We start from the raw sequence: 22286 nt of genomic DNA, 5'->3' as shown, positions 1-22286 counted from the left end.
AATATCCCGTGTAGCAAAAATCGTAGATGTAGTCAAATCCCAGAAAGCCTTTTAGATTCAAAATACCGTAATAATGTTCATGATGCAAAAACAAGAAAGCCGTCTTTGTTTTTCTGGCACCGGACGCTTAAAATTTTAATAGAGCATTAGTGTTCGGTTCCCGGTACCAGACGATAATTTTAATTCCCATTAACCTCTCAAATTTTTCAATATCTGAAAACGTTGTCCGTTGATAATCCGACCCTGACGTGCAATCGACGTGCCTCTTCTTCACACAATTTCTGATTGTTTCTGAACCTAGCATTTAATACAGCCAGCAAACCCCTGGCAAAATGGCACTGATCATCCGGATTGAAGGAGATCCAAAGGTGTTTCTGTTTCTTTTGAATGATTATATCGTTAAATAGGGTACAACCTTTACGCCTAGGAGTTCCGCCACCAGATGGAACTCTCACTACCTGAACAATTAGCGTCAGACTGGAATCGGCTAAAATAGTAGCGTGACTCTGAAGAAGTAATTCAATTTGATTAAAAAAATCCTCCACAGAAAACATACCCACGGGGATTAGGGAAAAAACACTGGGGTTGAGTGATTCGGCCTGTAATTCTAACTGCACTAGATCCCTAGGATCCAAAGTGCTCGTAAAACTGTCTAATATTTGTTGAAGGGCCTCGTGTATATGATTAAAAACTTCGGCGAATGAATCAAGTGTGTAGTCCTCAGAAAAATTAAAGCGGTGTCTAATCTCGATATTGTTAAATTTTGGATGCTCCGTTATAGATAAATTATTTAAATAAGAAGCGGAGGGCTGCGGGGAGCTTACTGACGGGTCTGGAGAGGAAGGATTGTCCGTATGCGAGGTAGATGGCTGTGGAGAGTCGGCATCGAGACTCGAGTTTACCCCGGACGGATTAGTCACTCCGGAGCCTGTCTGAGGAGTTGAAATATCCGACCCTGTTAAGTCATCAGCAAGCGAGTGCTGATGCGAGGTAGAGGGCTTTGGAGAATCTGCTTCAGACATATCCGACCCTGTTAAATCGTCAGCAGGCGAGTGCTGATGCGAGGTAGAGGGCTGTGGAGAGTCTTCTTCGAGAGTCGAGTTTACCCCGGACGGATTCGTCCCTCCGGAGCCTGTCTGAGGAGTTGAAGTATCCGACCCTTTTAAATCATCAGCAGACGAGTGCTGAAGATGGACCTTGCGGCACCCTGAGGTAGAAGGTTGTATTAACGCGTCGCTGACAGAGAAGTGTTGAAGCGGGGTGCTACTTGCCCCAGAGGAGCATGGGGACCCTGACCACCCCCGAGGTAAAAGTTTGCGGGGTTTTTACATTCGTGTCTAGGGCATTAGGTTGTTGTGCCGGGCCTGAAGACATTCCAGCCTCAGAAGAGGTATTCTTCAAAAGCTCCAGCAGAGCGTTAACTACTGCTATTTCATCAGAATTTAGAACCTGCAGCGCATTCTTAATGAGATCAAAATTGTCGATCGGATGTGTCACTGGGTGTGGTGATTGAACAATTTGAGGAGATCGCGGAGGGGTGGGGATTTTAGGAGGCTTTATGGAATATTCTAAGTTATCAGACATCTCTTTTAATAGTCTCAGGTTTTCACTGGACGGTCTTTTCCTACCTTTACGCCCTCCAGAATATTTACATCCCCCGTCTGTATCACTGCCACTACCGTAACGGCCGGTGTCACTGCTTCCGCTAGAGCTGCTTTCAGGCATGACCTAAATTTAATCAAAGGCTACAATTATGAACACAGAATATAATATGCAATTATGAACACAGAATATAATAATTTGTAATTATGATCACACAATATAATAATAATTTGTAATTATGATCACACAATATAATATTTTCATAAAAAAGTAATATAAAACGGCTCCTTTAATTATGGGTTAGATGGATGTAAAATGCATACATATGCATCAAGTCTAAACACATTTCGGGTGTGGAATTGTACACAGGAGCCTCAAATTCTACAAATTGCACCAGTAAATGGTGAAGTTGTTCGGTCAGTTATTCCAGTCTTTCTTGATGTCTCCGCTGATGGTCAGGACGAAGGGAATATCGGGGTGAATAGCGGCTTCTACGCCGATATCCGCGGTCAGAGTAAAGCGCTGCCGACAAAGGGGACCACCTGTTAGAAAAAGATGGCGTCAGAGATGGTGGAGAATACTGAACGCCGCTCCCAGAGGGCGCCGGAGAATACTGAATGCCGTTCTCAGAAGGCGCCGGAGAATGTTGAACACCACCCCCAGAGAGAGGAGGGGTTTGTAGATTCTGCCAGTCATGGTACAGGGCTAGATTTTCTGATCCTTCCAACACTTGAGTTAAAAAACCCGGGGGGCTGCGACCTGAAAATAAAGTATGAACTTCTTAGTTAAAGCCCTCTTTTCACAAAAAATGTATGCCTCCTATATTTCTTCGGTAAGCTGAAATCTAAAATGACACTTACAGCTGCTGTGGGAAACCCTTTGAGAAACTGATTCACTCTGTGAAGAATTAGCATCTAAAACAAAAAAACAAAAAGGCATAAGCTCTGCTTCCAAGGCTTGTCGCAGTTCATTAAAAAAAAAAAAAAAAACAAACATGCATGCTCTCTCTTTAAACAAGCAATCCACACATGCGTTATCACCCTGCAGGCTCTATTCTGCTAGATGCCTGTCCATATACAAAATCTATTTTACCATAGCTAGACAAAATCTCGCCCCTAAATAGGTTATTTGTAAATAACCTAAACGCTTTAACAAAGCGCACGCGCATTCCCTACACCAAGATGTTTAAAAAGGGACAACTTGGTTCTTAAGATATAAGCTCCTAAGTACCTTAAAATCTTAAAACTATTCATTTACACACGAACAATACACTTGATACGTCTACAGGTCACCCGGACTTGGAGATACTAGGCGTTATTAAAATAATTACCTTTAGCAAAATGAAAGCACTTATTCCCGAGCGCGCTCCCCCAATTCGCGTACACGCACTCCCAAGCGAGTAAAAAAGCACGTGAGCTCAAAAGCATGCGCAGACACATTGTATACATACATCAATTATTTTTTTCAAAAAAGGTTCTTACCTAATTCCGTATAATAAATCGGAGACTCTATGGGTATATAATCCTCTAAAAACAAAAAAATAAAAGAATCAACCGTCCATTTTTTACAACAAACTTTATCATTATACTCAAATATTCACACATGCCCGGTACAGATATAAATGGCTACAACTGATCATGCGCACACACTCCCAAACTTTATGCGAACGTTTTATCATTTTAAAAAGAGCCTTACCAATTTTTGAGTCTGCTCGGATGTACAATTCTAAGAAAGAAAAATATAACGATTGAGTCATTCGCTAAGATTTCACCCCGTCGTTTTTAAAACATACTCGTTTACGCTTATAAGAATCATGAATAGGGCTTACCGTGATTCTGAGACAGGCCGTTTTCTGTAGGATAGTCTGTATGAACGATAATTATATTTCATTTAGTTCTAGGCATTAAAAGTAGAAATCATTAAGAATTTTGTGAAAACGCACCGTCACGGCTGAAATTCATCTTGTCGTTCTGGCTGGCAAGAAGGTAACTGAGTTAGTGTCCCTAATACAACTCAATTTAAAGGAGTAAGATCGGTATTTTGGAAGTGATTTGTGACGCCAGATGTGCGACAAACATTTTAATTGTACCTCTGTGTGTTGTCCGGATTCACATTCAGGCCTTTGACCGGACACCGAAAAGTCCAATATTTTTTTTTAAAAAGTCACCTTTGTAACCCGACGCTTTCATCTAGTATCTGTATGTCACAAGGTAAGGCCATTTTTCACACTGTCCCCCGAATGATCTGACCTGGGTTTAAAGATAATAATCTGATCTGGTCCAGAGGACTCAACAGACGCCTGTAAGGTTTGTATTGTTCCCAAAGGTTTTGCCAAAGAGTGCTTTAAAACGCATTTCTCTATCCCCAAAGGTCCGAACTGTTTAAGGCTTTGGATTTAAGATCCAAGGGACAGATTCCCGCATGTGCTAAATATTTGTGCTCCGTTCATTCTGGGATTATCTGAATACAATTCTAACTTTTAGAAAATATTCGCCACGGGCTTCCTTAAGGGCAGCTGCTTATTTAAAATAGCTTATTTAAATAAAGATATACTTTTTATATATATTATAAAGCCAAGGCTTTATTATATAAAATATACATCCGAGGCTTGATTTTTTTTTTTTTTTTTTTTTAGACGGTCTCAAACGGACTATAAAAGGACCCGGTTGCCTATTATTTAATTGTGTATGTTTTTAAAATCCTTTAACTGTGTACAACCTTTACATATCAGGGGGCTTATATCGATCAATATTTAAAATGGGATGGAAAAGGGATTGTTTTATATAAATTATAAAGCCGAGGATAGATTTTTTTATACGTCTCAAACGGGCTATAAAAGGACCCTGTTGCCTATTATTTAATTGTGTATGTTTTTAAAATCTTTTAACTGTGTACAACCTTTACATATCAGGGGCTTATATCGATCAATATTTAAAATGGGATGGAAAAGGGATTGTTTTATATAAATTATAAAGCCGAGGCTTTATATAAAATATACATCCGAGGCTTGATTTTTTAGACGTCTCAAACGGGCTATAAAAGATCCCTGTTGCCTATTATTTAATTACTTACAGCCTTTAGATATCAAGGGGCTGGGGGTGTGAGATTGCAATCTCACAAGGGAATCCCCCAGCAGGACGCTCATATCTTACAGTTGTAGGACAATTCGCGCCTGCGCAGGACGTACTCAAGTGCATGCGCACAACACAGCAGGGAGGGGTTAGGGGAGTGTCAGTTTCCCAGCCTGTGGCTGCATCTAGCAGAGCTCTGGGCTGATAGTCTTTACAGCTACGCCCAGCTGCTGATAAGGATGCTTGCGCAGAACGCAGCAGGAGGGGATTTACAGCTGTTACACGTGCCTGCTCGCAGGGGCTCAGAGACTGTCAGCTTTTTAGAGACTCAGGTACTCTGCTGTATAGATAGAGAGCCGGCAGCTCATATTTCGAACTACACGCCTGGAGCTTCGACCCCTGGGGCCTCACACAGAGGCTGCCTGCCTGCTGACAGCAGGGACAGTGCAAAGACTGTCTGGGGTCTTTCTCTGTTTGACTTCGATAAAATAAAAAATGGTTCATAAGTGCTAAACCAAAGTTTAGATATTTAAAGTAATAGATATTTTAAATACTTCTTACCCAAAACAGTAGAGGCAGGAAAGGCTATCAGGTAGATCGCTCCGGCTGGAACATGCTCTGAGCCTGTCCTCAGGAGAAATGAGCAAGAAATGGAAGGGGCCAGTCATCGGGGCCTGCCTGACCGGGAGCCGTGGCAGAGGCAAGTCCTTCATACCTCGGACCACCAATAGATGTGAAGGCAGAGGCCTTCCCCGACAGGCCTAACTTGTCCTTGGAAGAGGGGTGTAGGGGGCGGGGTGAAGGAAGGGGCAGACATCCATCAAATCTCCCTTGACAGAAAGGAGAACCAAGCAGGTGGGTGGGGACGGGTTCAAGGAAGGGGCACACATCCATCAAAACCCTCCTTGACAGGTCCCTGGGTAAACAGGGGTGGGGGCGGGTTCAAGGAAGGGGCACACATCCATCAACACCCCCAACCCAACCCTTGACAGGTCCCTAGGAAGGGTTAGGGTCACACATCTATCAAAAAGGGGCGGGGCTTAATGACAGCCCAAAGGGGCCCAAAGGGGCTTAAAGGTCATAAATCATTTTTGACAGAAAGTGCCTGGCTTATACTACTCTGGCCATTAAAACAAGTGAAAATGACACAAAAGAAAAAAGTTTCTTCTTATATCCTGACAACAGCACAGATAACTGTACAAGCCGACTTGCATTTATGTTGCAAGAGAGGACAATAGCAGTGTGTACAAGTCACTGGGCTTAACCATAATTATTAAGGAAACAGTTTAAATACTCAGCATCAAAATATCTAAGATTATGGCCAGTTTATGATCAGTTGGTACAGTTATAGTTGTCAGGGTTGAAGTATTAATTCTTTTGCTTTGTGGTTATTTCTTTTGATACCATTCATAACAGTTTTATGTTTCATAACAGTGTTCCATTTGTTTGGAAGTTGCTGCAAAAATCATGCAAAAGACCGTTTATGTGTATAAGTGCATGCAAGTTTTGTTTATAATAAAGGAAAGACTTTACTGAAAATATCATTTTAAAAAAGTTAAACATTTATAGAATTGATTTAGGATTGGAAAATACACTTATCTAAAACAAGAAGTTTGTCTTGGCCCAAGAACAAGTTTTCAATACTTTGATCTAACTGTATCATCACTAGCCTGTCAGTATCAACTTCATATTATATTTTATTGTTATAGAAAATTTCATATATATTTTAAAATCTTTCTTTGAACAATGTTTTTGCATCTGTATAGAAATCTTTGGCCTGAAAAAAATCAAAATAATACATTTAGATTTAACCTAATTTTATTGTCTGAGTCTATCTGATTAGTAAAATTTTGTCACAGATGATGCTGTTCTTAGTCCATGGAATGATGCATTTAATAATATGGCTGACCATTGATAGTGATTCAACATTCATTTTTGAAATTTTATTACATTTCCTTTATTCATAATAAATTTGTGATTATTGTATAGTATATTGGGTTATTCAATTAAAGTTAATCTTTGATCTCTACACTTAATAATTCTTTGAAGTGACATTTTTTGTTTAATAATTTTTAGTTCTTCTACAAAAAAATTTTACTGTAGATAATATGTACCATTAGTACTTTACACCAACACCTACATAAGAATTCCAGCACTTTTCTGCTTCTGTTAATTTTAATACTTTTTTAATTACAACATGGAAGAGAAATTTGAGTGTAAAGGAAAGTGTACATCCAAGTGTTATTCTTTTTCCATAATCTTAGGATTGTTCATCATTTTAAATTGTTCTTACATTCTTTGTTGCACCTTTCTGAGATATTTTGTTCTCTATTATGAACTTTATTTGGTGCTAAATTTAATTATATCATTTATTTTTAAGGATTTAAGGATTTTCAAGGATCGGTGTTTCCCTTGCCCGGGAAAGGGTACCCGGGGATCCACCCTGAAGTCAGGCCCGGGGGTGGCTGGACCTTCGACCATGGGGCCCAGCCGGGCTCAGCCCGAAAGAGCAACGTGGTCCTGCTCTCTTCTGGGCCCACCACCTGCAAGAGAGGCCATAGGGGTCGGGTGCAATGCGATATGGGTGGTAACCGAAGGCGGGAACTCTGGCGTTCCAACCCTCGGCTGCTGAAACTAGTTCTTGGGACATGGGAGGTTACCTCTCTGGCAGGGAAGGAGCCTGAACTGGTGCGAGAGGTTGAGAGGTACCGGCTAGATATAGTCGGGCTCACCTCTACGCATGGTCTCTGCTCTGGAACCATTCCTCTTGAGAGAGGCTGGACTGTTCCACTCTGGAGTTGCTGTGGGTGAAAGGCATCAGGCAGGGGTGGGCTTGCTTATGGCCCCCCAGCTCAAGACCTGTACATTGGGGTTCTCCCCGTTGGACGAGAGGGTTGTTTCCCTATGCCTTCAGGTTGGGGTAAGGACTCTGACTGTTGCTTGCGTTTATGCGCCGAACAGCAGTTTAGAGTACCCAGCCTTCTTGGAGTCCCTGGAAGAGGCGCTGGGAGGCGCAGCTCCTGGGGACTCTATCATCCTGCTGGGAGACTTAAACGCACACGTCGGCGATGACAGTGAAACCTGGAGAGGTGTGATTGAGCCTCCCTGATCTAAACTCAAGTGGTATTCAGTTGTTGGACTTCTGTGCTAGCCATGGATTGTCCATAACAAACACCATGTTCGAGCATAAGGGTGTCCATAAGTGCACATGGTGCCAGGATGCCCAAGGTCACAGCTCGATGATCGACTTTGTAATCGTGTCAACAGATCTGTGACCTTATGTCTTGGACACTCGGGTGAAGAGAGGGGCTGAGCTGTCAACTGATCACCACCTGGTGGTAAGTTGGATTAGATGATGGGAGAGGCTACCGGACAGACCAGGTAGACCCAAACGAATAATGAGGGTCTGCTGGGAACGTCTGGCGGAGGAACTGGTCAGAAAGATCTTTAACTGCCACCTCTGGCAGAACTTCAACCTCATTCCGAGGGAGGCGAAGGACATTGAGTCTGAATGGGCCATGTTCTGAGCCTCCATTGTCAAAGCAGCAGAATGGAGCTGTGGCCACAAGGTTGTCGGTGCCTCTCGTGGCGGCAATCCACGAACCCGGTGGTGGACACCTAAGGTTTGAGAGGCTGTCAAGCTGAAGAAAGAGTCCTATCGGGTCTGGTTGACCAGTGAGACTCCAGAGGCAGCTGAGGGGTACTGGCGGGCCAAGCGTGTGGCGGCATTGGCTGTTGCAGAGGCAAAAACTCAGGCATGGGAGGAGTTTGGGGAAGCCATGGAAAATGACTTTCGGTCGGCACCGAAAAGGTTCTGGCAAACCGTCAGGCGCCTCAGGAGGGGAAAGCGGTGCTCAACCAACAGTGTGTACAGTGGAGATGGGGCCCTGCTGACTTCAACCGCAGACGTTATTGACCGGTGGAAGGAATACTTTGAGGATCTTCTCAATCCCACCAGCATGTCTTCCTTAGAGGAAGCAGAGTTGGAGGACTCCGGGGGGGGGCCCGTCCATAACAGGGGCCGAGGTCGCCGAGGTAGTAAAAAAGCTCCAAGGTGGCAGGGCCCCTGGGATGGACGAGGTTCACTCTGGGTTCCTCAAGGTTCTGGATGTTGTGGGGCTGTCCTGGTTGACACGTCTCTGCAACATCGCATGGACATCGGGGGCAGTGCCTCTGGATTGGCAAACTGGGGTGGTGGTCCCCCTTTTTAAGAAGGGTGACCGGAGAATGTGCTCCAACTATAGGGGGATCACACTCCTCAGCCTCCTCAGGTAAGGTCTATTCAGGGGTGCTGGAGAAGAGAGTTCGGTCGATGGTCGAATCTTGGATTCAAGAGGAACAATGCGGATTCCGTCCCAGCCGTGGGACACTGGACCAGCTCTACACCCTGGCCAGGATCCTGGAGGGGGCATGGGAGTTTGCCCAACCAACCATGTGTTTTGTGGATTTGGAGAAGGCATTCGACCGTGTCCCTCGAAGCATCCTGTGGGGTGTGCTCCAAGAGTATGGGGTACAAGGCTCGTTGTTACGAGCCATTTAGTCCCTGTACAGGAAGAGCAGGAGCTTGGTCCGCATTAATAAGTCGGACTAGTTTCCTGTTGAGGTTGGACTCCACCAGGGCTGCCCTTTGTCACCGATTCTGCTCATAAGTTATATGGTGTTGCAGTAGAAGCTTTTGTCCACCTCTTGAACCCTCAGGTACCACTCCAAATATGATGTAAAAGTACAATTCTTGTTTATTGTACAATCACGTGCACAAAGCACCCTCCACTCCACACTACTCATATATTCAATATTCACAACAATAATAACCAATCCTCCTCTCCCAGACACTTCGCCACCCTACCTCCCAGCTCAGCTCAGTGTCTGGGCTTTCCCACAGTCCTTTTATATCCCCTGACCCAGAAGTGGTTCCTGGCCAAACCCACAAGTCCTTATTCCCTCCGGGTCAGGGTAAACAGTCCTTTCTTCAGCCCGGGAGCACGTTGTTCCTTCCTGTCACGTGATGATGACGCACTCCCGGGTTAAAGGGCACATAAGAGCCCACTAGCCCCCCTACAGCGACTCCCGGTGGCCCCCAAGGTATCCCGCAGGGCTGTGTATACAAACTACAAAGTCCATGAGGCCCTGCTGGAACTCGGGGCACCATCATGCTGTCCGGAGGGCTCCTCCTGGCAGCCTGGGGGTGGCGACCGGAGTCTGTAGCCGGTCGTCCATCACAATGGACAGAAGTTCTAGGCGCAGCCAAGGAGCGGAGGGGGTCTTGTTCGGTGACCTCAGAATCTCGTCTCTGCTATTTGCGGATGATGTGGTTCTGTTGGCTTCATCGGACAGTGACCTCCAGCTCTCACTGGAGCGGTTCGCAGCCAAGTGTGAAGTGGCGGGGATGAGAGTCAGCACCTCTAAATACGAGGCCATGGTTCTCAGCCGGAAAAGGGTGGAATGCTCTCTCCGGGTTGGGAACACATTACTGCCTCAAATGGAGGAGTTCAAGTATCTCAGGGTCTTGTTCACGAGTGAGGGAAGAATGGAGCGGGAGGTCGACAGACGGATCGGTGCGGCATCCGCAGTAATACGGGCTCTGCAACGGTCCGTCGTGGTGAAGAGAAAGCTGAGCCAAAAGGCGAGGCTGTTGATTTACCAGTCTATCTATGTTCCTAGCCTCACCTATGGCCACGAGCTTTGGGTAGTGACCGAAAGAGCAAGATCGCGGATACAAGCGGCCGAAATGAGTTTTCTCCGCAGGGTGGCTGGACTTTCCCTTAGAGATGGGGTGAGGAGTTCAGTTATCTGGGAGAGACTCGGAGTAGAGTCGCTGCTCCTCCACATTGAGAGGAGTCAGTTGAGGTGGTTCGGATATCTGGTTAGGATGCCTCTTGGACGCCTCCCAAGGGGGGTGTTCTGGGCATTCCCCACTGGGAGAAGGCCACAGGGCAGACACAGGACACACTGGAGGGAACGCTGGCTTTGGAACGCCTCTGGGTCCTACGAGAGGAGCTGGAGGAGGTGGCCGGGGAGAGGGAAGTCTGGGCTTCCCTGCTTAGGCTGCTGCCCCCGCGACCCGACCTCGGATAAGCGGTGGATAATGGATGGATGGATGGATGGATGGCATTTATTTTTACTTTTGACTTTGTTTTGACTTAGTTGGAATATTTTAAAGCATTACTTTTGTTTTTTATAGGCATCTCCACTTTTTGGTTCTTTAGTTTGAAATTGATACCATGTTGCTACATTGAGATAGCTGGAAGAATGTGAAGTATAATATCATCATTGTGAAGGGATTAAAGGTTAGCATTATTACATTTGGTTTATATAAAAACAACATTTTTAGGCTTAAAATAACTATTTTACTGGATCTAACAATGTCAGAAGGAACATTTCTAATTCTTGCTTCTTTGTGGCTTAGGTATGACACAGAGATGACTTGTATAAATACCTTTAGATGAGTCTGCTGAACCCCAATAAATTTTATACAATTTTGTTTACACATTTGGTACAGTACACATTAATGTACTGTTTTCAATGCTTAATATACAAAACTAGCTGAAATACCCAGCATTGGGAGGAAAATAAAGTGTTTTTTTTTAATTGTATGAGAAAAATATAATTTCAAAAACCCCACAACTTTAAAAATAAAAATAAATTAACAAAAAATGAGGACTCACTAATGTGCTTGTCTTACAGACTTGTATGTATGTTATCATCCAGCTGATGCTCGGAACCGGCCAACTCTATTTAATTTCAAAAGCAACAGGGGTGCAGTGGTGCTCAAACATAAAGAATGCTGGCAGTCACCTCCAGTTCGCCCTCTGGTGATCGTTACGAGTGTCAACTGGATGATAACATGCATACAAGATCACCCCCCCCCCCCACCACCCTATCCAGAAGGGGATGCGTTAGGGTTGATTTCACCCTACAGTATTTTTTGTCGACTAATGTGAAACATGTGTACCAAGTTTCATGAAAATCGCTCCAGGCGTTCGGAAGTGATGCTGGAACATACATACATGCATACATACACACATTGACTTTTATATACAGTATATAGATGATGCAGTTATTTACATTTATTATATATTGCACATCATTTATTATATACAACACACAGTTCATGTCTTATACAGATTTGAAGGCTAAAAATACAGATCAATGAAAATTTTGTAATTAATAAATTGCCAGATAAAAGCTTACATTGGATCAAAAGACCCATCAACAACTACCAGTTAAAAATTTACAGGCAGTTTCAATAATTTTAATAATTTTGAAAGAAAAATACATTTTTCATTTCATTTTGTGTAGATTAATTATATTGTACTTGTGCACAGCTTTTGATGTAACTATGAAACTGCTAGTTTATACCTCAAATACATCTAATATAAACTTAGTGGTGTTACTAGATATAAACTGGAGCACCACTTTGATCAGAATTCTACATCTCTAATTTTGTAGAGTGGGTTTATTCATTCCACAGATTATATAATATTGAAAAACAGAACAGAATTTTTCATCTCTTAAACCATAAATAAGTGGGCTTAAACATCTGGGAAATAACGTAAAAGTAAGAAAATTAAAGTAGCGCACATCTGAAAAAATCTGAAAATTTATTTGCATAATGAACTTTTCAACAAAAGGGCAAATCAGGGAAATTAAAGATAAAACAAGCTGAAAAGCATGCAAAACAACAGTGTTTCGAGCTTTGGAGGCAGAGGTTTTCTCTACAGAAGCTGCTCTTGCTGCATGCATAATTTTTACATAAGTCAGTGCAATAAAGAGGAACACTGATATAAATACCACCAGGCAGATGTATGATCTCAGATCAGATTGCCAGACATATATTAGCATTATTTCATAGCTGCAAATATAGCTCTCCAGATAAAAACTCTCAGGCTGTGTTGCAAGTACAGCGAAAAAATCAGTACTGCAGAGGATGAATCCAAATATCCAGATAAACAGAATGACAAAAAGAGTGCGTTGAACTGTGGAGATCTCTGCATGTCTCAATGGAATACAGATAGCAATGTAGCGCTCCAGGCACATGGCGGTCAGAGTCAATGGCGTGTAAGAAGTAAGGGTTTCCATAAATGTGCAGAATAGGATACAATACACACCTGGAACCAATATACAGAAGTATATCAAGAGCATTCCTAAGTCTGTTACTATCAGCACCATAGTATCCACAAACAACATGTGAGCAAACAAAATGTAACGAGTATCCTGTCGAAAGGCTTCTTTTTTAAAGAACGAGAAAAGCATCACCAAGTTGATGTAGAGGAAGACACACACAAGTACCTGTGCCAATACCACCCTGTAAAAGTTAGATTGTATATTTTTGCCATAGACAAATATTTGACTGTTATTGTTTTGGGAGACATTCACTTCCATGAGGTTACCTGGATTAAGCAGAAAAAAGTAAGAGAAAATTTACAGTAAGAGATGGCAAAGATGAATTTTTTTTCTGGTTGCCATGTAGTTTCCTATTAGGCCAATCTTACAGCCCCTATGCAAATGTTAGTTCTATCTATCTATCTCTTTTATTTAGTACATTTTCTGCCTATGTATGCATTATGTAATGCCTTCTTTATCAATCTATATATAATAAATCCTACATACATACATGCATTACATTTTTTACAGTGTAGAAGTTCAGTAATAAATCAATACACAGCAACATTAGAAAATTTATTTTGAAAAATATTAGCTCATATTTCCTTTTTTGGATAATATCTATATCATTTTATCTACAGTGTTTTTGTTCTAAACAAGATCAATTTTAATTCAATGATGTTTATCTTTAAAGGGTGATTTTAACTAGACTTTAGAAGTAAACAAATTACTAAATATTATATACATTAAAATCTTAATAATATCATAATTACACACTTTATTAAATAGCCAAAATGTATGCAAACATCATCAATATAATACAATATTAGTGAAGTAGATTGTAGCTATGCAATATAACGCAACATGTTCTGTCTGTGGCTGGCCACAGCACCTAAACATTGTTGTTTCTTTTTTTTTAAGTGTAATTAATATCTATCAATAGAAAGCATCTGAGAGTTCAGATGAAATAAACATCATTTCATCTTCTAAATTCTGATATTCTGATGTAATATAAGTGTCTATCCTGACAGGGTCCAGCATAAGGCATAAGCCAACCCTGGAGAGAAGCCATGCCTATCACAGGCCACAGTCTCTTAAAAATTCAAAATCGCTCACAGCAGGCCAGTTTATATTTAGCAGTGTACTTTCATTCTTTCAGTTCTATTTAGTCAGTATTATAGTGCTGTTATCACCATTGAATTTCAGAGGTGATTTGAATTTAAGGGGCGGCACGGTGGCGCAGTGGGTTCGCTTCCTGGGTCCTCCCTGCGTGGAGTTTGCATGTTGTCCCCGTGTCTGCGTGGGTTTCCACTGGGTGCTCCGGTTTCTTCCCACAGACCAAAGACATGTAGGTTAGGTGGACTGGCGATCCTAAATTGTCCCTAGTGTGTGCTTGATGTGTGTGTGTGTGTGTGTCCTGTGGTGGGCTGGCATCCTGCCCAGGGTTTGTTCCTGCCTTGTGCCCTGTGCTGGCTGGGATTGGCTCCAGCAGACCCCCGTGACCCTGTGTTCGGATTCAGCAGGTTGGATAATGGATGGATGGATGGATGGATTTGGAGTGTGTGGAGAGGGTCCATACCTTCCGGTTTCTTGGCGTCCTTATCTCCGCTGACATCTCCTGGACAGACAACATCACAGCAGGCATCAAGAAGGCTCAGCAGCGGTTACACTTCCTGAGGGTCCTCAGAAATCACAACCTGCACTTCAAACTGCTACTGACCTTCTACCGCTCATCCATCAAGAGCCTGCTGACGTACTGTATCACAGTATGGTACGGCAGCTGCACCATGGCAGACAGGGAGAGGCTTCAGCGAGTAGTAAAGGCAGCACAGAAGATCATCGGCTGCCCTCTCCCCTCCTTGATGGACATTTACACCTCCCGCTGCCTCAGCAGAGCAAAAAACATCATTAAGGACAGCTCCCACCCTGGCTCTGATCTGTTTGACCTGCTGCCCTCAGGGAGGTGCTACAGGTGCATCACAACAAGGACAAACAGACTCAAGAACAGTTTTTTCCCAAAAGCCATAACCATTCTAAACTCACACATGCACTGACTACACAGTCTAACTCCCCAACCCCTGGACTTCCTTCTATCCATCAACTGTGCAATATCCAATATCTAAATGGTACTGATAATAACTGTGTAATATCTGTATACTGTACAATATCATTACTCTCAGGGTCCAACATCCACTACTCACTGCACATGATCAGCACTATTGTGCAATATTTAAATTATGTGCAATAACCCAATAGGGCAATAGTTATTTATTCTTTCCAGTATTTAAATAATGTGCAATAACTCGATTTAGTTATTATTCTTTCCATTTGTATATAGCGTCGCAGAACTTTTTTTTGCAACTTTTTGCACCATTTGTTTATTTGTTTATTTACTTGTTGTGTTCTACATATATGTCTGCACTGAAGGAGCTGCTTTTAATCTCATTGTACATGTGTATAATGACAATAAAAGGCATTCTATTCTATTCTATTTGTATTCAAGGACTGGTGTTGTTTATTCCAAGGTCCTTTTGATTTTTGTTTCATGATTAGTCAGTGAACATCTACAGTTTACAAATGTACATTATAGGTATTCTTAGTCAGGATATTATACTTCAACTCTTTTCATCCATCCATCCATCCATTATCCAACCTGCTATATCGTAACTACAGGGTCACGGGGGTCTACTAGAGCCAATCCCAGCCAACACAGGGTGCAAGGCAGGAAACAAACCCTGGGCAGGGCGCCAGCCTACTGCAGGGCACACACACACACACACACACACACACATCAAGCAAAAACACTAGGGACAATTTAGGATCGCCAGTCCACCTAACCTACATGTCTTTGGACTGTGGGAGGAAACCGGAGCACCCAGAGGAAACCCGTGCAGACACGGGGAGAACATGCAAACTCCACACAGGGAAGTGAACCCGGGTCTCCTAAATGTGAGGCAGCAGCGCTACCCACTGTGCCACTGTGCCACTTCAACTCTTTTCATCTTCCAGTAAAATATTTGTAGAATATCTATTCTAAACTAAATAACCATTGTATTTTACAAGTTGTATAAAGCATGTCTTCCTGTCAAATGAGTTATAATTACAGAGTGCACTTTTTGTGGATTTAACTAATACATAATTAATGTAAAAATTTGTATGGTGCTGCTAATGGTTAATGTTGCTTCCTTATGACTTTAACAACATGGGTTCAGTTTTCAACCTGCTCAAGGTCTTTGTTTATAATACCTCCAATGTCTTCATGGGTTTTCAACAAACATTCTAGGTTAATGTAAAATACCAAAATCTTGTGTTTTAGGTTAACTGCTGGATCTAAATTGGCCTAAAATTATTAATTGTGCATTTGTGCTGGAGTGTGCCCCGTGGTAAACTGGTGACTTTTCCAGAGTTGTTTTCTGATTTGCACTAAAGCAAACTCCTGTTTCTCTGTAACTCTGAAATAAAAATGTAGGTTCAGAAAATTGAAAAAAAAAAAAACAAACTATAAAAAGTGAAAGTCTGACTTAAAAAGGTAGTAATTAAATGTACATAGAATTGACTGATTGTCTCAGCATGCATTGTTTTTAAATTCAATGCGGCAATGAAAACAGGGTCTGATACAAAAATGCATAATCCATAAATCTATGCACACTTCAAAATGTAATTCATATCCAATGATGACATGCATTATGCTGAGCTTACTGTATATTGAACAGCCCTTTGTTTGTAAGATGAGCTTAAAGATATATTTATTTAAACAGTAAACATATTTCCCATCACAAGGCCTATGCATTTTTCATTGTTTGCTTTAAGACCAATTTACAGTATTATTTTTTAACAGGTATACATTGTAACTCTTTCCTTCACCATACATCTTTTCCATTCAAGCACTACCTGAAGTACTAGGGTGTTGTACCGTGTTAGCCATTATGAATGTAGTGAGAAGTCAAGCAAAATGACACCTTTTATTGGTGAACTAAAAAGATTACAATATGCAAGCTTTCAAAGCAACTCAGGCCCCTTCTTCAGGCAAGATGAAGAATGGCCCTCAGTTGCCCCAAAAGGTTACATATTGTAATCTTATTAATTAGCCAATAAAAGGTGTCATTTTGCTTGACTTCTCAATATAAGCACTACCTGACAAATTGAAATATACATTTTTCCTTCATCCCAAATTTACACTTAAATGCCTATCCCAAAAATAAGTTGAACAACAGATTCCAATGTAGCAGCACAGTGTATGTTCACTTACACATATTTTCATGCCATGTTACGCTCAGCAGCCTTCATTGAATAAACTGAGTATACAGACAGAGAGATTAGGGATGCTGACTATAAATGAGAAAAAATATACTGTATCTAACTTAAGTCATTTTTTTGCACAGAAATTACTTCCATATCTTTAACAAAAACCGCAAAGTAATTAGCATGGTTTGTAATTTCAATTCTGAAGAGTGAACATTGCATTGTCGTGTCTTTCACTTAATATGTCTAAAGTGCATTAGAAATGGTGACAAATAATATGATCAGCAATCTGCCACTAGTGAGATGAGATGTCCTCTTTACAGAGTACAGCTTCTGAAAACAACACATGTACAAACAGCATGCATATGTGGGGTCCATCCTTCAGCTTTCTGTTCCATCTTGTGGGGAGGAAAATACTGCAGTACTGTAAGGGTGAAACTAAAGCTTTCTTGTCAGTATAAAAAAGAATGACCTTGAATCTACTTTAAGCACACACTAATGTGCAATATACAGGTTAAAAAACAAACAGAAAAACATCCATGGTTCTATTTTTCAGACCCACTTATGAATTGGAACTAATTTCAGCAAGCATTGGGCATAACACAGAAACAATGCCTGGAGAGGGTGCCAGTCCATCTTAAAGGCACGAAGCATGACTATGCAATTGCCTGTGAAATGCAGGTGTACTTGCCTCAAATTGTTGACACAATAGGAAGTTGTCCAAAATAGCAACATTATTAAGAAGATGATGGTAATTGCTTGCTACCAAATAACACATGACTGCAGCACACTGCATGAATATTTATAAGTCTTGTGTGTGAAGTGACATTACTGATGCAAAGTATTCCAGTCACAGATAAATGGCAAGCTTTGTATAAGACTATCTAAACTTTTTAAAATTTGTTTGTAAGACAGTCATACATACAGTATATTATATGTACTTTAAATAAATACAGTAAATGTATGTATTAAAAATGTTTCTTTAAAAGAGCAATACTTACTTTTTAAGTTTATTGACAATCATAATGTCACTCTACACACTGAGAATATTTTTCTTGTGTGCTGCATGCTCTAAATCCTCTGTCTTATACCTGCCAGGACATTCTGCACATCCTATTATAAATTGTGTCATGTATGTTACTGGTGGCCAATGCACTATAGAGGTTGTCTGTTCTGCTCAGTAGGAAAAGTTCTATTCATTTATGAATATATCTTCTATATGTCCGGTATAAGCAGTGTCTCAGACAAATGTACGCACATTTTATCCATATTACTAACCGAGAATGAGAAACCGGATATGGACGCAGGGACCTGCCCGTGGACGCAGGAGACATAGTGTGCAGGCGCCACACAAAGCACCCCTCCCCAGAGTGAAACCGAGAATGGTAAACCGGATATGGATGCAGGTACATGCCCGTGGACGCAGGAGACATATTGTGCAGGCACCAACAGCCACGCTCAAACTCAAAAACGAAACAGCGTGATCCACTGGGAACGCAGGATTAATGGCTCAAAAACAACACAGCTCAACTAAAGCGCGATCCACCGAGAACGGAGGAGTTACGGCTCAAAAACGAAACAGCCCCACTAACAGAAATAAGAAATGAGGCAACGCGCCCATAGCACACAAAAAAGAGGAGTCAGACCCACGCCCCAGAGTGAAACGGGACAGACTACGGAGTTCACAAAGGGTCACACATCAAGCCCGAGATTACGGCTCAAAAACGAAAGAGCTCCACTAACAGAAATAAGAAATGAGGCAACGCGCCCATAGGCAACGACACCACCACACAAAACACAGGAGTCTGCCCTCCGACCCAGAGTGAAACGGGACAGACTACGGACTCCACAATGGTTGACAAATCAAGCCCTAGATAGTACGGAAAGCGAATTACAGTACGGAGATGAAACGGGACAGACTACGGACTCCACAAAGGTTCACAAATCAAGCCCGAGATAGTACGGAAAGCGAATTGCAGTACGGAAATCGCCAGATACTACGAAAGGCGCATTTGCCTACAACGTGCAACTGAAATAAACATCCACACTACACAGCAGAATCCACGCACTTTTAAAAAACCGCAAGCAAACACCCGACATCATACAGAAACCCCACAAATACAGACAAAACAACATATTTGAATCACATTATCCCCGCCCCAGAGTGAAACGGGACAGACTACGGAGTCCACAAAGGTTCACAAATCAAGCCCGAGATTGTACGGAAAGCGAATTGTAGTACGGAAATCGCCAGATACTACGAAAGGCGTATTCGCCTACAACACACAACTGAAATAAACGTCCACGCTACACAGCAGAATCCACGCACTTCTACAAAAACCGCAAGCAAACACCCGACATCATACAGAAACCCCACAAATACGGACAAAACAACATATTTGAATCACATTACAGTAATACAATATTAACAGTACAACCACAGCTAACACAGGCGCAACACCTGATGCGTAATAAGAATAAACGAACGATCCGTATTAAACGTACGTCATCCTCACACGTACAAACTATACAGCATAGGTGAATCTCATTACAGTGATGCATTATTAACAGTACAGCCACAGAAAACTCTCCATATTAACAGTAAGTGCAATCATCCCTATTACTTACCCATATTACTAACGGTAAACAGCAGGCACAGGTTCAAAACGCCGGGGGTAGGCGAAAGACAGAGTAGAAAACAAACTAAAACGTCATAAAGAGGTTATAATACAAAGATGCCAAACACATGCAGAGCAGGTTACAGATAATGAAAACTGGAATTCAAAAGACTCAAAAAAAAAACGTAGGCACGAAACACATTCAGAGCAAGATACAGAATATGAAAGCAGAAAAAAACGACAGTGTCAAAAAAAGAAAGTAAACATTGCATTAGCGCAAAAAAAGAGAAATTATTACTCTGAGAAATAACTAAAAGGCGAATAGTGATCGAATATATGGACACAGGTGATATGTCAGAAGTATGTAAATATTGTAAGGCTGCTTTACCTCACATGCATTTATTGCTTACTTTCCAAAAAATATTATTAACTGCTGATGATGTAGATCGCTTTGTCTGTGCTGAAATTCCAAAACCTATCCTGAATTATGTTACAAAGTCATTAAACACATGTTTCACGGACTTCATTTAAAGTATTCAGCACATTGGGACGCAAAGGATTCCAAATATTGTTTTTATGTAAGTTCTGAAATAAAAGTGAAATTAATGAAATAGCAACAATCTTAAAAGTATGTATCCAGAAAACCAAACACAGGGGGTTGGCGAGCGAAGCGAGCAGGGGGCGAAGCCCCCTAGTTGATTACTAATTCGTTTCTTCTTTTTGCTTGTTTTTCAAGAAAACTACTATTATATATTGTAATTCTGGAGCATACTGCATATTGCAATTCTATTTCTTGCTCTATCTCTTCAGAATTGTAGGTTGTACTGACAGTGAGGAAACAACATGGAAAAAATGTGAAAAAAATCATTAGTGGTTGAAAGGGAAACTCATAGTGAAAACCTCATATTAGTCTAAACTAAATAATTAAAATGATTGATCAGTTCCCCACAGCCAAAAACTCAAAGTCAGAAACCCAAGGAAAATACTAACACCCCAGAAAATGTTTGCCTTAACTAGCATAGCAAAAACAATTATTTATTGGAACCCTCACGACTGGTGTCACAACCATCTTAAATCCTGTCCAAATGAGGATAACACCTTATGATATTTATATGAGTGTAGTAATAATAGAGCACTGTTGACAAAAAATTGGCTGCTGTTATGAAAAAGCATTCTGACTGGGAGCCAATAAACAAAACGGTGGCATAAAAATAAATAAGATTAATGATAAAAAATGTAAAAAGTCAAAATTAGACATATTAATGCAGAACAAAACAGAGAAAAATGTGTGGTATCAAAAAACCCTAAATTGTAGTTAATGAAAATTGTGGAAAGAGTCACAAAGTATGTCTGCAAAAAAATAATATGTTGGACTTAAATAGAACAATGGAAAACAGCACAATTTTTTTTTGAAAATATGTTTACTATTTAAATAATAATATCTTCTAACATTATAATCTCACCTTACAAACAAAAAGATGTCTAGTGAAAATTTTCACCCCTGCAGATTTGTTCCTGCTTGCCTCTTGTATCCCACAACCCTGGAATCTGAATTAAGTGGGTACAGTAAATGGATGGATTTGCTGTTTTACCTAAACAAGTTGTATGGTACTGTGGTAAAGAAAACATTAAAAAGAATTATTCAAGGGAAAAATCTCAGTGCAAGCTAAGCCACTACATTAAACTAAAAATACACATCAAAAGCCATATTAAAATGCTGTATTATTTTATTGTACATAAAAGTTTGGGGTGTGTCTTAAATCAAAAATAATATTGACCAGCTTTTAAACTATTTTACACATCATATAAAAAAACAGGTTTTAACTTATTTTAATTTATATTTATGAATGTTGTTTTCAAATAGCTCAGATTAAGATGATAGATTGAAAATGTGTTTGTTATAGCGATTACTATCAAATAAATATCTAAATATGAATGTAATATAAAATATAAATGTGTTACCTTAATTATTTGTAACCTTCTTCAGATAAACCAATGTAACAGAATACAGATGGCACAATACATATTTATAGATTTTTATTAAGAAGCCTAATGCATTCTAGGATATGTATTAATAATTGATTACATTTAATGATATACTGTACTTCTGCAAGTAAACAACTTTTCCTCCTGAGATAGTCACAGTCTTTTTTAGAAAGTATAAAATATTCAAGAATTAAGTCCCACTGTTTTACTAATATTTAAAACACTATAATTGCCAGGAAAAAAAACAAAACTTTTTGTTACTTTAAGAAAACATGACAAATGCTGCTTCTAGTTATGTGTATTTCACAATTAGATCTAGTTTTCTGAGTCCATTTTGTGACTGAGTAGAAATAAGGACGGAGACCAAAAAAATGTTGGGCGCCAGTCAGGGCACCCCTTTTAATACTCAACAAAAATGCAACTACAGCTGTCCAGGCCTTGTGGGAGTAGCTCGGTTGAATGGGTCTGGCTTGGTGGAGCTCTGTCTTGCAGTCACCTCACATCCTAGCCATTTGCTTGGCAGTTACTACAAAATTACGCTACAGATGTAAACTCTATACTGCCCAATATGTCACATCATAGAGCCTGGATATGTGTATTGTACTAAATCAAAGACTGGAGATGGTGTTTTAAATTACCCAGGAGATGAATCTGAATCAAAGTT

At 40.9% G+C, this 22286-nt stretch overlaps 1 protein-coding gene and 1 long non-coding RNA gene across 3 annotated transcripts in view; both read right to left on the bottom strand.

Moving 5' to 3' along the window:
- Positions 1 to 1889: 1889 nt before the first annotated feature.
- On the bottom strand, positions 1890 to 2998 carry LOC127527493 (uncharacterized). The gene is made up of 3 exons (XR_007934796.1): positions 2933 to 2998; positions 2463 to 2516; positions 1890 to 2361 (listed from the first exon to the last, which is right to left on the bottom strand). It is a non-coding gene; the product is annotated as an uncharacterized LOC127527493 (long non-coding RNA).
- Positions 2999 to 11975: 8977 nt separating this feature from the next.
- LOC127527490 (odorant receptor 131-2-like) overlaps positions 11976 to 22286 on the bottom strand; it is a 68115-nt gene continuing 57804 nt past the window's right edge. The window contains exon 2 of one of the 2 annotated variants that reach the window (XM_051926473.1): positions 11976 to 12962. In XM_051926473.1, coding sequence (XP_051782433.1) covers positions 12111 to 12962 — 852 coding nt within the window. In that variant the 3' untranslated portion in view covers positions 11976 to 12110. Of the gene's footprint in view, positions 13064 to 22286 lie in introns of both variants that reach the window. The other variant, XM_051926472.1, reaches the window with a different exon arrangement.

This window comes from Erpetoichthys calabaricus, chromosome 4 (genome assembly GCF_900747795.2).
Source record: "Erpetoichthys calabaricus chromosome 4, fErpCal1.3, whole genome shotgun sequence".
In the NCBI taxonomy this organism is placed as follows: domain Eukaryota; kingdom Metazoa; phylum Chordata; class Cladistia; order Polypteriformes; family Polypteridae; genus Erpetoichthys; species Erpetoichthys calabaricus.
Note: the sequence above shows the minus strand (reverse complement) of the source record. Positions and strands in the feature narration are given on the sequence as shown.